The sequence below is a fragment of the Orycteropus afer genome, unplaced genomic scaffold (genome assembly GCF_000298275.1).
Source record: "Orycteropus afer afer isolate SDZICR_OR568_19922 unplaced genomic scaffold, OryAfe1.0 scaffold00088, whole genome shotgun sequence".
NCBI lineage: Eukaryota > Metazoa > Chordata > Mammalia > Tubulidentata > Orycteropodidae > Orycteropus > Orycteropus afer.
The window spans coordinates 4,987,404-5,004,745 of record NW_006921675.1 but is presented as its reverse complement, the minus strand read 5'-3'; the positions used below and the strand labels follow the sequence as shown (position 1 = coordinate 5,004,745).

General features: G+C 45.4%; 1 protein-coding gene across 1 annotated transcript in view; it reads left to right on the top strand.

Annotated features, from left to right (window-relative positions):
- The first annotated feature begins 214 nt into the window (after window positions 1-214).
- PLEK2 (pleckstrin 2) overlaps window positions 215-17,342 on the top strand; it is a 36,816-nt gene continuing 19,688 nt past the window's right edge. Inside the window, exons 1-7 of the mRNA XM_007942303.1 lie at window positions 215-265; window positions 9,913-10,077; window positions 11,112-11,293; window positions 12,904-12,995; window positions 13,300-13,487; window positions 14,141-14,242; window positions 16,421-16,504. Of these exons, the coding sequence (XP_007940494.1) occupies window positions 215-265; window positions 9,913-10,077; window positions 11,112-11,293; window positions 12,904-12,995; window positions 13,300-13,487; window positions 14,141-14,242; window positions 16,421-16,504 (864 nt within the window). The remainder of the gene's footprint in view (window positions 266-9,912; window positions 10,078-11,111; window positions 11,294-12,903; window positions 12,996-13,299; window positions 13,488-14,140; window positions 14,243-16,420; window positions 16,505-17,342) is intronic.

Sequence of the window (17,342 nt, the reverse complement as noted above, 5' to 3'; positions counted from 1 at the left end):
CCCGGCCTGGTCTAACTTCCTGCCCGGGAGGCCCTGCGGCCGCGGGCCCTGGACACAGGCCAGGGAGGTGTCGCCCCGCCAGGTCTGAGCGGCTTCCTCGGCTCAGCGGCTGGAGCGCGGGCGCGGGCGCGGGCGAGCGCGCGGAGGCGGGAGGCGCGCGGACGGCGCACCTGGGGACGGACAGCAGGGCCGCAGCTGCTCCGTCAGCGGCGGCATGGAGGACGGCGAGGGCGGCGTGCTCAAAGAGGGCTTCCTCGTCAAGAGGGTGAGTGGGCACTGGGGCCAGAGTTTCAGCCTCACTAGAGGGTGTTAGACGCGCTTGGAACCGGTGTGCCCCCTTCGGACTCCCCAGTCCTGGATGGTAGGATTGGGCAGTGTGGGGTCGGCTGGGAGGAGCAGCAATGCAATGGGGAGTGTGGGGTACAAGGCGGCTGGAAGTTGGCGTGGAGGCACAGATAAGCTTTAGATAGAAAACCGGGGCCGTGGCAGCAAGAAGGAGAACCAATTTTGGTTAGTGCAGTGTAGTGGGGAGGGGGCATACCGAAATGGATATCTACATTAATAACACCAAACCAAACTCACTGCCTTCCAGTCGAACCCGACTCATAGCGACCCCTCCTTGGGTTTCCGAGGCAGTATCACTACAGAAGTAGATTGCCCAACCTTCCTTCCCAGGAGTGGCTGGTGGGTTTGAACAACCAGCCTTCTGGTTAGCAGTCAAGTGCCTTAGGCACTATGCCACCAGAGCTCCCATCTACATTAATACAACTTATTAATTATTATGAGTTAATATTATATTATTAATATTATAATACATAAAAATATGTTATATGTTAATGTTATTAATATTATGAGTCTTACAGTGTTTAAATATAAGTTATTCAAATAACATGTGGGCTCTGAAGTTTACAGCACACTTCCAGGTCATCTCCTTTCTGCTCAGTGACCCTGTGAGGGGGAGGTAAGTCTAGACTACTTAAGCATTTACTGTGTGCAGGTCATGGACATGATCTGGGTTCATTCCCGCACAATCCTGCAGGGTCTGTTTTACCACTTACCCTCTTTCACTCAGGGGAAAAACAAAGCTCAGAGAGGTTAAGTAACTTGCTCAGAGTGGCTGAGCTGGTGAGTAGCAAAGCCAGCCTTTTCCCATCCACCATGCTGCCTCCACAATGGGTGTTATCAGTCCTGTATTGCAGCTGAAGAAACTGAGGATCAGAAAGATGAACTTGCCCAGAGCTAGTGCCCAGACTGGAACCCTGTGTTCTGTCAGTCAGTCCTTCCCATTGCCCACGTGGCCCTTCCCACAGTGAGCAAAAGTCCAGATGAAAATGGGACACACAGGATGAAGGTAGAAAAGGAAAAAAAGAGCAGAAGACAGCAAGAGGAAGACAGTTGATATTTTTGAATTCTTTTTAATGTTACCATTGATGTTAACACTAAGCATTATGCTAATGAGAGCACACAGGTAGATACATCTGGGGATATAAAATGGGAACCTGAGTTTACAGCTTGACAGGAGTAATGAGGGAGGAAGAGGCTCTCCTTTCTGCCACCTCCCCTGCCAGCCAGATGCATCAGCACTGAATCTCAAGCCACTTTTACGTTCCACACATAATGTTGTGTGTGTGATTTGTATAGGAAGGCAGGTGTGTTGTTTGCTCAAAACTGAAAGCAGGAGTGGTAGAAGGCTGAATCAACTGTTGCCTGGATCAAGGGTCAGACTGGGTATAACCAGCCAGTGCCCAATTCCATACCTGCTGCACATGGCAATTGTGATAGGCCTGGTTCCTCATGGTATGTGGAGGCAGCTGCACCTCAGAGAGACAACCTGTGGGGAACCTCTGTTGTTTACTGCAGCTTGTGAGGTGAGGGAGAGTGTGAAGCAGGCAAGGGGTTTTGGTCAGCACTGCTGGTAGTTGGAATAGCTGGGCCGTGGTAGGGAGCCTGTGGAGAAGTGGAGCTAACATGAAGATAAACCTCTCAGATGGGACTTTGTGGATGTATTAGTTTTCTAGGGCTGCTGTCACAAAATGTCCCAAGTTGGGTGGCTTAAAACAACAGAAATTTATTCTTTTATAGTTATGGAGCTCACCCACTGCCATCAAGTTGATTCTGACTCATAGCGACCCCCATTGGGTTTCTGAGGCAGTAAATCTTTGGAGAAGTAGATTGCCTAACCTTCCTTCTGAGGAGTGGCTGGTGGGTTTGAACCAACAGCCTTTTGGTTAGCAGTCAGATGCCTTAGGCACTACACCACCAGAGCTCCTTTATTCTTCGAACAGTCCATAGCATATTCAATCCTCTTCACCAGCACCATGGCTGAAATGCAGGAAGTCTCCTTCAGTCTTCCTTATTCATTGTCTAGCTTTCGCATGTCTACGAGGCCATTGAAAATACCATGCGTTGGGTCATGCGCACCTTAGTCCTCACATTTTCTTTTCTTTTGAACTGTTTAAAGAGATCTTGTGCAGTATATTAACCCAACACCATAAGGTCTTTTGATTTCTTGTCTGTTCTTTCCATGGGCATTGATTGTGAATCCAAGTAAAATGCAATCCTTGACGAGGTCAGTATTTTCTCCATTTATCACGATGTTGTTTTTGGTCTGTGTGTCAGTTAACTAGTGCTGCCATTACAGACATAGCCACGGATGGATGGCTTTAACAAACAGAAATTTACGCTCTCACAATTTTGGAGGCTGGGAGTCTGAAATCAGAGTGGCGGCTCTAGGGGAAGGCTGTCTCTCAGTGTGCCTCTTGGTCTTAGTTATGGAGCTAGAAGTCTGAAATAAAGGTGTCCTTGGGGCCATGGTCCCTCTAAAGTCTAGGGAAGGATCCATCCTTGCCTCTTCCAGTGTCTGGTGGTTGCCAGCCATCCTTGTTCCTTGGCTTGTGGCAGCATAACTTTCATCTCTGCCTCCATCTTCAATGGCCATATTCCCTCAATGTCTTTGTCCAAATTTCCTATTTCTTATAAGGACAACTGTCATTAGATTAGGACCCAATCTACTCCAGTATGACAGAATCTTAACTTGATTATATTTGCAAAGACCCTATTTCTAAATAAGGTCACATTTACAGGTACTGGGGGTTAAGATTTCAACATGTCTTTTTGGGATACACAATGCAAGGCATTCCTTACATGATTCCTCACCATCACTTCTACATAGTTGTTGTTGTTATGTGCCGTCGAGTCGGACCCAATCCATAGCGACCCCTCCTTGGGTTTCCAAGGCAGTATCACTACGGAAGTAGATTGCCCAACCTTCCTTCTGAGGAGTGGCTGGTGGGTTTGAACCGCCAGCCTTCTGGTTAGCAGTCAGATACCTTAGGCACTATGCTACCAGAGTTCCTTCTACACAGTCAGAGGAGGCCAAAGGGAAACCATATTACTCCTCAGGCTATGTCAGAAGATAAGCCTGGCCCTGGGTGGCCAGGTTAGGGATTCCAAGGGATAGTGAAACAAGGAGAGTCAATAAGTCTGGTCTCAAAGGCCCACAGAAGGGGCTTAGCCGAAATATCTACAGCTCATTCCAGCCAAGATCAAAGAAGGGTTTGGAGCTTGTCCCTAAGGTAAGCAGCAGCCACACCTTGTGTGCACAGTGAGGGATGTGGCCCCAATGCCCTGGCTTCAGTCCCCACCTGCTGATTAGTCTTTTTCCCTCCTCCCCCCTGGGTGGCAAGAGCAGCCCCTCTGTCCACTGGAGAAGTTATAGGCTGTGGGCTGACATTCCATAGATGGAGGAAGGTTTTCACAGCCCAGAGGTAGGGCTGGGCCTGAGCTGAAAGCCAGAGCACAGAACAGTCATCACAGGTGAGAGAAAAGGTGGAAGGCGGGAAACAGGCAGGGGCATGACAGATTTGGCTCTTAATCCTGCCCAGGCAAGAAGGAGCAAAGCTCCATGCTGAGGCATAGGGAGCTCACAAGCCTGGCTTTAATGAGAGTGAGGGTGAGGGTGAGGGGGACAGCAGTGGTCAGGTTTGCTTTTCCTTTAAAAGGAGACAGAGGTGTGCTCAGCATTGTCGCCTGGCACGCGCATTGGAGCAACACTCTTAGAAAATAATATTGCAATGTTTAATACACTTTGGCCTAAGCATTTTATTTCTAGGACTCCATTCCAAGCTAGGAGTCCCTGGGTAGTGCAAAGGTTAACACACTTGGCTGCTAACCAGAAGGTTGGAAGTTTGAATTCACCCAGATGTGCCTTGGAAGAAAGGTGTGGCTATCTACTTCTGGAAAGAAATCAGCCATTGAAAACCCTATGGAGCACATGGGGGGTTGCCATGAGTTGGAGCCAACTCAACAACTGGTTTTTATTCCAAGGAAATACTATAAAAGCTTTATGAATAGAGTGTAATTTATGTAGTGAAAAACAGCACTATATATCCCCACAAAGAAACAAATGATTAAATAAATTGAAAATGTTTGTGGTATTATAGCTCAAAGAGTTATAATAATAAATACAATAAATAATTATAAAAATAACAAGTACAATAAATAATAATAAAAATAATAAAATATGAGTCAAGAAAAAATATGCATAGGAGAAAAAAGAATAGCAGAAGCACAGGGAAATGGTAGGAGTTGGTCTTCAAATGTTGGACTTATAGATATTTTCCTTTTGTGTCTTAGTTTTTCTTAAAGTATCGATATTGAACATATATTCACTTTATAATAATAATAATGGTCATATACTTTATTGTTTTTGGAAAGAATGAGTGTGGTGGGTGGGAGGAATAAAAGTCTTGGGTTGGAGTACCGTCTCTGGGTTGGAGTACCGTCTCTCCTTCTTTGAGGTGATAGCGTAAGACCTCTCTGTGCCTCAGTTTATACATCTTTAAAGCTAGAGGATAGAGTAAGTTTTCTGTAAGAGTCCCTCTAATTGTAACATTCAGTGTCTTTTAAGCCCAGCCCTGGAGTTGCCAACCCTGTTGATGAACACGCTTTCTCTCCTAATGGGGCTCTAGGAACTCTGAGCCGCTAACTGGTCCAGCTAGCCTGCTGGCCCCAGCCAGCTGCCTGCAGAGAAGAAGGCTGGAGGTAGAGGAAGAGTGCTTTTCAGCTTATGCCACTGGTTTTTCACCTCCAATCCACGTTGTCTTGAACTTTTAGGCCAGTCACTTATACCCTCTGAGTATCCCGTGGCTTATCTATAGAGGAGGGATAATGATTGTTTCTGCCAGTTTTGTGGATTGCTGGCTTCTAATTGAACCCCCCAGTCTAATCTGCTCCATTCAGTGGTTTGGCCATATTGTGGCTAGAGGAACCTTTTTAACCTAAACTTGAAACCCTTTTGTTTAAAATTCTTCAATGAGTCCCCTCTGGCCACAGGGACTCTAGAACACGGAGCTGAGGTTCTTGCCCACTTGATCTTCATCACATCTCCCATCCCTTCACACAGACTAATCCTTGTATCCTTATACAGTGTGAAAGGACACTACACAAGGGTGTGAATACGAGAAGACAGGGATCATCAGAAGGCTGGCTATGATATGCCCCATTCAATCATCTGTCCTTGAAATTATCACACTGGGTGGGGTGGTTTTCTGTCTCTCCCACTGGCTTGGGGCAGAGTCTTACTCATCTTTGTCTCCCTTTGACCAGTACAGTGCTTGGTGATGTAGTATTCAGTCATTGACCGTTGAATGCATAGATAAATGAATGAATGATTTCCCTAACCATCTCATCACGATTTTTATTTGAAATTAGTTCTTCCATTATAAAAATAATATATATTATTAACAAAACAAAACAGAAAACTAGAACAGTGCTTACGGGTGTAAAATGAAAAGAAAGTTTTTACTCTTATCTAGTCTTCCTAGAGATGACTACAATGATCATTTCTGAGGTATGCTTCACATAATTTTTCTAAAAATAACTACTAATTTTAGGTATTATATAAATTAATGTAAGTAGAAGTGCTTTGCCCATGTTATGTGATTCTCGGTGGAGTGGGCCTCCACCAGTGGCCTCTCCCACCATCTATTGGGATTGGAGTCCCTCCACTGCAGCCACACCAGGCACTGTATTGTTATAAATTTAGATTATTTTCTATATATTATATAAAGTGGAGGGTCAGTGAAAAAGGGGACAACACTATCAGAGTTTTCTAGTGGAAACAATACTACTAACATTGTTGGCCCCTTGTCCCTGGTAACCTAGTGACTGGGAGCCAGAAGATCCTGTTCTTCCACCACTATCTTTGCCAAAAGTTCCTATGTCCCCATGAAGCTCACTCCCAATTGGTAGAAATTCAGTTGCCTAAGGAGCTCTGGTAGTGTAGTGCCTAAGGCACTTCATTGCTAACCAGAAGACTGGTGGTTCACCAGCCACTCCTCGGAAGGAAGATGGGGCAATCTACTTCCGTAGTGCTACTGCCTCGGAAACCCAAGGGGGGATCGCTGAGTCAGGTCTGACTTGACGGCACATAACAACAACAAAACAATCTACTCCCTAAGTGCAAAGGATCCTGAGGAATATAACATTTCATCCAGGAAAGAAGGCCGGAAGGGATTTGGTGTGGATATTGAGTGAACCAAGGAGCACCAGTGGTGCATTGGTTAAGCACTTAGCTACTAACTGAAAGGTCACTGGTTCTAACCCACCAGCTGCCCTTTGGCAGCAAGATGTGGCAGTCTGTTTCTATAAAAATTGCAGGCTTGGGAACCCTATGGGTGGTTCCACTCTGTCATATAGGGTCTCTGTGAGTCAGAATTGGCTGATGGCATTGGGTATTGAGTGAACCTAGTTCTAATATTTTGCGTGTTTGTTTTCTCTGCTCATCATCTATTGGTTAACAGCCCCCTTTCTCCTTTCCCTGTGTCTTCAGGTTTAAGGTTCTTCTGCCCTCTCCTCTCTCCACTGCACAGTAGCCCCCACACCGTCAACTTGGACTGCACTCTTCTCTCCTTGCACCAGCCACAGCCTGTGTGCCACTGATTTTCTGCCTTTAATTCCTTAACACCCAAATGCCCTGGCCAGCTTTGCTGGGCTGACATCAGGACCCCTTCAGAGTGGGGTTGTGGAGAATGGGGACTGCATTGGGGCCATATGGGGGGAGCAGTAGAGAACCCAAATAGCTGAGGACTTGGATCCAAGTCCATTTTGTTTCTTTAAACATGTCTGCCTGTGTCAGGGAAAATTCTCAGCCTTGATACTAAGCAATGGACAAAGTAAAGGGAGCAAAGATGTAAAATTCAGTTTGACTACATGTCATCCATGTGAACAGCTTGATCACCATGTGGCATAATAATACTTAGACATATTCATACTTGTCAGATTAACTTTGTTATACATGTTATTTCGTTGCCACAGCAAATTTTCTGTGTGCACAGGGCAGAGCTCACAAAGTGTTCCTGTATGTACAAAGAACGGGGGCAGACAAATCCTTTTATGTCTGGTTTTCTACCAGCTCTTAGTACTGGCTGAGCATAGAAGAGAATCACAGCATCATAGACATGAGAACTGGAAGGGACCTCTTTTATAATAAATATCAGGTAAGGAAATGAGCAAATTAGGAAAAAGATCTTTAATTCAGATAAAGCACTTGGAGTCCCTGGATGGTTCAACAGTTAGCACACTTGGCTATTAACCAAGAAGTTGGAGGTTTGAGTCCACCCAGAGGCACCTCAGAAGAAAGGCCTGGTGATCTACTTCCAAAAAAGCAGCCATTGAAAACCCTACGGAGCACAGCTCCACTTTGACACACATGGGTTTGTTATGAGTTAGAATCCATTCAATGGCAACAGATATAACTGATTACAGCTCTCTTGATTGTTGTTGTTATGTGCCATCAAGTTGGACCTGACTCATAGCGACCCCTTAGATTTCTGAGATGGTATTACTATGGAAGTAGATTGCCCAACCTTCCTTCTGAGGAGTGGCTGGTGGGTTTGAACCGCCAGCCTTTTGGTTAGCAGTCAAGTGCCTTAGGCACTATGCTCTCTAGAGCATAGTTTTAAGTTCTCTTGAGCTAGTTTTAAGTTGGGTTCTGCTGTGAGAAATAGGCCAAGAAGTTGCTTTCATGAATGAGTATCAAAATCATTCCTTTCTGGTCCCTCAGCGACATTCCACCATCCATCGATCTGTTCTAGAAACAAGCTCTCTGCTTCCACCTGACTCTCCTGCCTACTGGCTCTATGACCCACTTGAGAGCCACAACAACTGCTCTGGCTGTCAGCCTGCCCCACCTGGCTAGATAAGACTGTTGGGTCCTTAGCACTTGTTTTGGTTCTCTAGTAACACTCTTAACAGAAAATACCACAGATGGGTGGCATCAACAGACAGCGATTTATTCTCTTACACTTTAGGAGGCTAGAAGTCTGAGTTCAAAATGCCAGCTCTAGGGTTTGGATGAAAGCCCCTTGACCTTGGGCTTCAGCTCTGCCTCTTGCTCCCAGCCCACTGAAGCTGGAGGCTTTTCTTAACTCAGGCAGGTGCTGGCTGCTGAGGTTGACAAACCCAAGGTTGACAAATACAATGGCACAGTTCCAAGATTACTAAACAACATGGCAGGCCACTAGGTGCAGTCCCGAGACAGTCCCAAGATTGGCAGAGAACATCTAGATACAATGATGGGTCTCTCCTGTCCAGAGCAAAGAAGAATGAAGAAAATCAAAGACACATGGAAAGAATTAGTCCAAGGGACTAGTAGACTATGTGATCCTCAGCCTATATGAGCATGAGACCAGAAGAACTAGATGGTGCCCAGCTACCACTGTCAACCACTTGGATGGGGATTGGCATAGGACATCCTGGATAGAGTGGGAGAACAATGTGGAACAAAACTCAAAATCATAAAAAAAAAAAAAAAAAAATGGACCTGGTGAGACCCTTGAGACTATGACCCCTAATTACCCTTCAAGTCTGGAGTTGAACTCACTCCTGTGGCTTCCAGCCAAACAATAGACAGGCATATGGGGTGAACATTTACATCAGTTAGATACACTTTTTGGAGCAACCAATTATGGGAGAAGAGAAGGGCAGTGTTTGCACAGGGAGACAGCTGGGTGGGGACAGGAGTGCATGGGAGGAAAGGTCACAGGGAAGTGGTAACTATGGGGAGGAAGTGGGAAGAGAGCTGTTACATGGTGGGGAATTGCAGTCAGTGTAATGAAACAAAATGTGTATGAACTGCTGTATGGAAAATGAATTTGCTCTGTAAACTTTCACCCAAATCACAATAAATATTAAAAACAAACAAACAAACATGTTTTAAAGAATTTTAGTGGTATGAGAAAATGCTTAGTAAAACTAAAACCATGAAAATAAAATGATATGTACTATGGTGCTGATTTAGAAAAACAAATCTAGAAAGAAAAAACTGAAAGGGAAAAAGACTGGAAAGAAATAAAGTATGTTAACAACGACTGTCTCCAGTGGTAGGATTATAGGCAGTGAACTTTTTCTACTGTATATTTGGCAAGGAGACCTGGTGGTTAAGTGCTCGGCTGCTAACTGAAAGGTTGGTGGTTCAAACCAACCGTCTACTTCATGGGAGAAAGATGTGGCAATCTGCTTCCATGAAACGTTTACAGCCTTGGAAACCTGTGTGGCAGTTCTACTATAGGCAGTTGCCCTATAGGATTACTATGAGTCAGAATCAACTAGACATCAATGGGTTTGGTTTTGGTTTTTTATATCTCGCAATTTTTATATCTTGCAATTTCTTCCAAGATTTATAATCATGAAGAGGCCAAATGGGAACTAGAAGGTCAATTCCAAAAATCTCTGCTACACACTCGAAAAAGATGACAAAGAGATCCAGACAACAATTATGCATTCTGCTTAGCTGAGAGTTGTCTCCATGGCACAATCTGGTTCCGTATGCCATGGGACATTTCTCCCTGAGTACAGTATCCTCCCTTGACAGCTCATGACTGGGCTTTTTGACTTCCTGTCTCGCCACAGGGTCACATTGTCCACAACTGGAAGGCGCGATGGTTCATTCTCCGGCAGAACACGCTGCTATACTACAAGCTTGAGGGGGGCCGGAGAGCGACTCCTCCCAAGGGCCGCATCCTCCTAGATGGCTGTACCATCACCTGCCCCTGCCTGGAGTATGAAAACCGGCCTGTAAGTGAGGCCCCATTTCCCAGCTCCTTCCTGCCCCAGACCCTTCCCTCCTGGCCTTTTTTGTGAAGGCAGTGTGGGTAAAGGGGAGAGCTGAGAGTTAACTGGAAAACCTGGGTTCAAATCCTGGCTCCACCACTAACCAGGTATGTGACCTTGGCAAGTGGGTGAACCTCTCTTGAGCCTTAGTTCCTCAGCCATAAAATGGTATGAAATAATTATACTTTACTATCTCACATGGTTGTGATGAGGATCATTAGGATAGTGGTTCATTAAAACACTGTGTGGACTAGGAGGCCCAACACGAATGTAATAATTTCTATCTTGGGGTTTGGCATAATAACTTTCACCCCTTGAGGTGTGTGAGTTCCGGAAGTCAGGAGTGGCTTCAACTCTCCCATCAGAAAAGTATCTGAATCAATCAATCATTTGGAAAGGGCCCATAATGTGCCAAGAAGTTTGCTAGGCATGGAGGAGTGAAGGATGACAATGGTAAACTCATTTCTTCATGGAGCTGATAATGTTGTTAGGAAAGCAAGTGGTTGACTGGAAAACATTGAGTGTTCCAAATGGTGGCACGAACATCATTAGCTGCAGAGAACACTAGTGAAGAGGAGGAGGATGCCATTCATGGTTGGCTGAGATTTGGGCAAGGATCGGAGAGAGGAGGGAGCAGGCACTCCCAGCAGGTGAAATGTTTTGAGTAGAAATGAGGAGAGGAGCATGTGTAGAGAGAGTTGGAGGGTGAATTCTGGGCATAAGGACCTCCAGTGTGGCCAAAGGGGAACATTCCCTAAGGAAGTAGTGGAAATTGAGAGTGAGAGAATGGGCTGATGAAAACTCACTCAGGAAGACTGACAGGAGGAACTAAGGCTCAGTTCCTAATAAGATGACTGGTCCATGAAGAAAGGGCCTTGCCATTTTGTGGACTACACAGCCTCTTAGATTCAGGGTAGTCCCATGATTTTTGCTGCCCATAATCCTCTTGCCTGCTCTGTTCCTGAAGTGCTGGTCTGACTGGCTGTCACTTTCCACAGCTACTCATTAAGCTGAAGACTCAAACATCCACAGAATACTTCTTGGAGGCCTGTTCTCGAGAAGAGAGGGATGCCTGGGCCTTTGAGATAACGGGGGCTATTCACGCTGGGCAGCCAGGGAAGGTTCAGCAGCTCCACATTCTGAAGAACTCCTTCAAGCTGCCCCCTCACATCAGCCTGCAGTGAGTGCCTGCCCACTCCCGCCCTTCCTGATACCTGGCTTTGTTACAGCCTCTTCTGTCTGTGGGGAGTGGGCGGGGAGGGACAGGCCCTTCTTTTTTAAAAATTGTTTTTTCCTCCTTCATTTTATTTATGTATTTCCCTCCCCTCCCTCTCATCCCTGCTAACCAACAAAGAAAGTTTTCTTCCATGTGTAAACTTTTCCTTGACTTTTTGCAATAGTGGACACATACAATATTTGTTTTTCTGTGATTGACCTGTTTCACACAGCATAATGTCCTCCAAGTTCATCCATGTTATGAGGTATTTCATATATTCTTCATTATTATTTAGGGTTGCATAGTATTCCATTGTGTGTATATACCATAGTTTGGTTATCTGTTGATCTGTTGATGGGTACTTAGGTTATTTCCATCTCTTTGCTATTGTGAATAGTGCTGTGATGAACATAGGTGTGCATATATCTATCTGGGGACAGGCCCTTCTTGAGGTCTCTGTTGGAACTGCACAGGCCTGACTGGCACACCCATTATGCTTCAGGGTTTTCAACTGTGATCTGCTTATATTGTTTTCTCTGCCTGGGAATGGTCCTACCCATCTACTCACTGCTGTGCAAACTCTCAGGGCCTCTGCCACCTATGCCCACTTCAGTCACTTGAGAACCCTCTTCAGTTTCAGCCACAGTGCTCAGGGCTATGCCATAGCTCCTAGGAATCCTCACTAACTGAGTCACTGGTCTTGTCTTTAGCCTGGTGGCAAAAATGATGTTCTGGGAGCCATTGCCTTCTTGCTCTGGAGGATACTTCATTCATTCATCCAAGAAACACTTATTGAGTGCCTGCTGCACTCGATAGTACCTACATTGTGCTAGATGCTCAGGAGATGCAAATAAGAATCAGCAGGTCTCATCTCAGGGGCCTTCCAGCCTAAGCTCATATAAATGGGAAGTGAGAAAAGATCTGCAGGCACCAGTTATTGTCTCACAGAACAGAAGGAAAGGTCAGCAGTGGGGGTGATACGATAAAGTGGGAATGGATGGAAGGAGTTCACATCAACAGCCCAACTGCAGAAAGCACTCCCTCACTGCCATAAGGTAGTAGAACTGTGATACCCATCAAGGATGTAGTATAGACTCACTAAAAACTCCCAACCAGGCACTGGAATTTAGATTATGCACCCTCTGTGGGCCGAGAGTTCTGCTAAACCACAGTGAATATTTAGAGTGGCAAATAAATTTGGAAGGTGGGTGGAGTCAGGTGGTAGATGACTTTGAGAATTAGTTGGAGGAGTTTAGACTTATTGTAGATCACTGACAAGCACTGTGGGTTCCTGCACACCCTTAATTTTAAGCTAAATGTCTTAGCTCTTTAGTTTTATTACAGATGTAATACATATTTAGTATAGAAATATTAGAACATTAGATGAGCAGGAAAAAGGTAAGATCTAAATCCCATCTCTCAAATTTCAGTGTGTAACTGAATGCATCTCTTTCTTTGTGATGTGTATCATACCATTTGCCACTTGCTTTGCACCCTTAGTGGTGACTCTCTGACCTTCCCTTATACTCATCATAGTGATGAGGGTCCCCTCCTCTTTCCTTCCTTCTGTGTAGTCGCATCGTGGACAAAATGCATGACAGTGGCAGTGGGATCAGGCCGAGCCCCAACATGGAGCAGGGAAGTACCTACAAAAAGACCTTCATAGGTGAGCCTGCCCCTCTTAGGGTGGGAATGGTGGGCAAGGGACCCAGGACATGGTGTTCTGGGACTCAGCACGGGTTTGATCTCCCTGTGTTGGGGCCAGAGCTGCCTGCTGGCTGACCAGCCAATCTGCCTGAGATGGCATTGGCTGTGCCCACAGTTCTGGGCAGCAGGTGTGGCCTTCAGGCTGCTCATGGGTAGAACCTAGAGGCTGCCCTTGAGGTCAAGGTCATTGAGGTTATTGCCAAGCACCCTGAACAGGCTAGTTTGTAGACTGTTGTCTGACTGGCTACCGTGCCCTGACACAGGCTCCTCCCTGGTGGACTGGCTCATCTCCAACAGCTTTGCAGCCAGCCGTCTGGAGGCAGTGACTTTGGCCTCCATGCTCATGGAGGAGAATTTCCTCAGGCCAGTAGGCGTTCGGAGCATAGGAGCCATTCGCTCTGGAGATCTGGCCGAGCAGTTCCTGGATGACTCCACAGCCCTGTACACTTTTGTAAGTTAGGGTAGGGTTTTCTCCCACCACTGGGGCAGAGGGAGGCAGAGGCAACAGAGCAGGGGCCAGGGGTTCCACAGATGTGGGTGAGACACTGTCTTAGGTATGTAGTGCTGCTATAACAGAAATACCACAAGTGGGTGGCTTTAACAAATGGAAACTCACTTTCTCACAGTTCAGGAGGCTAGAAGTTTAAATTCAGTGTGCTGGCTCTAGGGGAAGACTTTCTCTATTGGCTCTGGAGGAAGGTCTTTATCTCTTTTCAGCTGTTTCCTGGTTCCTTGGAGATCTTCATGTGGAATGGGTCCTATCTTCCCCCATCTCTGCTTTCTTGTTATGCATAATCTGCTCCTTTTATATCTCAAAGGTAATTGGCTTAAAACATACCCTAAACTGATATGGCCTCTTAACATAATAAAGAAAACCCATTTTCAAATGGAATTATAACCACAGGTATAGGGGTTAGGATTTACTACATGTATTTTTGAAGGACACAATTCAATCTATAACAGAGGTCTAGGGGTTGGGGTACAGAGTCATTCCAAGGTAGAGTGGGGTTTTTATATTGAGTGATTTAATTTCCCCTGCAGCAGCCCTAGAGTTTGGTCCTGCATCTTTCTGTAACAGAGTCCTTGCTCTCTCCTATCCACTAGGCTGAGAGTTACAAGAAGAAGATAAGCTCCAAGGAAGAAATCAACCTCAGCACTGTGGAGTTAAGTGGCACAGTGGTAAAACAAGGCTATCTGGCCAAGCAGGTATGGCAGTAGGCCTGTGAGGGAGGAGGTGGGCAGCTCCCAAATGGTGCAGAAAATATAGCAGGCTAACAGAGACTGGTACTCAATGACTGATCTTGCAAATACCTTTTTCTCCATCCTCATGTCAGAAAAGAGTCAGCCACAGTTTGCTTTCACATAGGAAAGTTCTCAATATACTCTAAATGTCTTGCCACAGGGTTGTTGAAATTCACCAGTTTACTGTCATGGTTTGGTTAGAAGAGATTTGGACTTGGTGTAGATTTCAAGTGTGGTGGTATTGATGATAGTAAGGACTCCAGAGGGAGGGAAGGGCTGTGGTTTCCCAGAGCACACAGATTACCAACCAGCAGGATCTGTTAAGGAAGGAGGTCAGCATCAGCCACAGGGAGCAAGTCTGAGAACATGCATGTGCACACCTTATGCATGCCAATCACCAGGAAAAAAGGTACATGCAAGTAGTGATCACAACATTAGCAACAACTTCTACATCATTGCCCTGTTTCATGTATTTGTCTTGAAGGGTATTGCCAGCTGGTTTGATGTTTTGCATCTGTTGGTCTTCTAATCCCCGTGGCCTCCTGTTGTCCTTGCCTTCCTTTGTGGGATGCTGAACAACTCCTTGGCACACTTTCTAAACTGAATTAGAAAGAATTATTTTCTCCACTTAATTCAGTAGGTTGAAGATCAAATCAGCAGTATAAGCTCAATGTTTAAAGAGTGACCATGGCTACCCTTCCTAGACCTTGTTTGGGAGAGCAGCCGTTAAATGGAAGGCACACCTTGTCACAGTTACACCTGCAGCATTTGCGCATGTGCCTAAAAGGGTGCAAGTGGTTTATGATTGGCTGCTAACTGAAAGGTTGGTGGTTCGAACCCATCCAACAGCTCTGCAGAAGAAAGGCCTGGTGAACTGCTTCCTTGAAGATTACAGCCAAGAAAGCCCTATGGAGCAGTTTACTCTGTAATACATGGGGTCACCATGAGTCAAGGGCCAAGTCATTGGTAACAACATGGGCACAATCACCTGTACATGAATGTGCCAAGTGGACCTTTTGTACATCCTCATGTTTGTGCACACAATATGTGCTGTGTGAATGTGTGTGCCTTCCCATTGTTACTCTGAGCACATGCTTAGCAGTCACCTGCTTCTTGATATTAGGATCCCCATATGCTGATTAGTTGACATCCATGCAGCTGCCTCTTTATCCCCAGGGTCCTGTTTCTGCTGCTCTGACAGCAATCCTAATGAGGGGGCCAGAAGGGCACCTGGAAGTATGAGGAGGCCATGGGAGAGACTGAGGGTGTTCCAGACTAAAGGGATAATGAAAGTTTATGACCTGGGGGGTGAAGGCAAAGATGGTCACACACACACACACACACACACAGGTTAATATCTTCTTATACCTTTGGATTTTAACATTGATTGTTGTCACTCTTTACCTGACAGTGTTAAAGTGCTTTTATTGTATATATGTATGCACGTGTGCACATATATATATATATATATGTGCAGCTATATGTTTGGTTTTCGAATAAGTTAACCCTTATAAATCTGGTGCCCTTGGGGTCAAGTTTCCATGTGAGCTCCCAGTTTAGTTGACACCTCTAGCCTTCTGTCCTTCACCTTTATGCCCTGAGCTGCATCTGGGAAATGTTCCCCTCACCCCCTTTCCTACTGGGCTGACTTTTCTCGATCCTTGGTTTGTACTAAATGTGACAGTGTTTTTGCTAAAGTGTCCCTGAGAGGGGATGAAGTCAGGGCAGTCTGTCCCATGTGATTGCAATCCTTAGGGTTTCTGGAAACTACTTTTAGGATGAAGGATCCCTGGTGGCACAGTGGTCAAGTCCTGGGCTGTTAACTGAAAGGTCAGCAGTTCAAATCCACCAGCTGCTTTGTGGAAGAAAGATGTGGCAGTCTGCTTCTGTAAAGATCAGCCTTGGAACCCAATGGGGCAGTTCTCCTCTGTCCCATAGGGTTGTTATGAGTTGGGGCAGTTATACTCTGCCCCATAGGGTTGCTATGAGTCAGAATCAACTCGACAGTACATAGTAGCTTCTAGGATGCAGTCCTGCTGGAGGAGGCTGGCTTGTTGGAGGTTTCTCAATAGATGTGTGGGAGGTGAAAGGAAGAGATTTCAAACTGTTACCAGTGATCCTGGAACTCTTTCTTTGTGTCAGGGGCACAAGAGGAAAAACTGGAAGGTGCGGCGCTTTGTTCTGAGGAAGGACCCAGCGTTCCTGCATTACTACGACCCTTCCAAGGTGAGTGTGCTACTGCATGCTTCCTCAGTGTCTGTGTTGTGACACTTCCAGACACTTCTCTCTCTACAAAGCGGGCAGCTGGTTGTACTTCCTACCTTTCTCTCAGCATCCACCATAACTCCCCTGCACTGTGTCTTTCCTTCTGCAAAATCCAAACTGCTCATAACAAGATCACTGTTTTCTTTCATCACATAGCTGCCTGCTTAGTGGTTTCTCTATGCCCCCTTCTCCACTTCATATGGAAAGGGTTGTTCATTATTTTGAAAGGAAAGGCATCTTTCAGTTTCTCCAAAAGGTGAGGTAGGCTGATCATGAGTCTCCGAGCTCTGGTGCTTCCCAGCTTCTTCAGCCTTTTCTATCCAAAATCTCATGAATCCTACCCCTTCAACCTCTTGTCCTCACCTATGTTTTGAAAAGTTTAATGTATAACATTTAAGCCATAAGTTATTAATATTCTTGGTTAAAAAAAAAAGACTAAAGAATTATTCTGATTTTCAGAGAAAAATATTACTACATTATGAGTTGACTTAATTGCAGTAAAAAGGAAAGAAAAATGCCCTTTTAGTCAAGCTATTTAGGCTCATCTTAGTGGATATATGCTTTTCTTTTTTTTTTTTTTTTAAGTTTTATTTTGATTTGGGTGAAGATTTACAGAGTAAATTCACTATTCATACAGCACTTCACATATACTTTGTCTCATGTCATTGACCAAAATTTACAATGCAACAGCTCCCCTCCAACTTCCTCCCCATAGTTACCTCTTCGTTGTGTTCATCCATCCATACTCTTCTGCACCCTGAGCTGTCTCCCTGTGCATAAGCAGCCCTTCCTTCTCCCA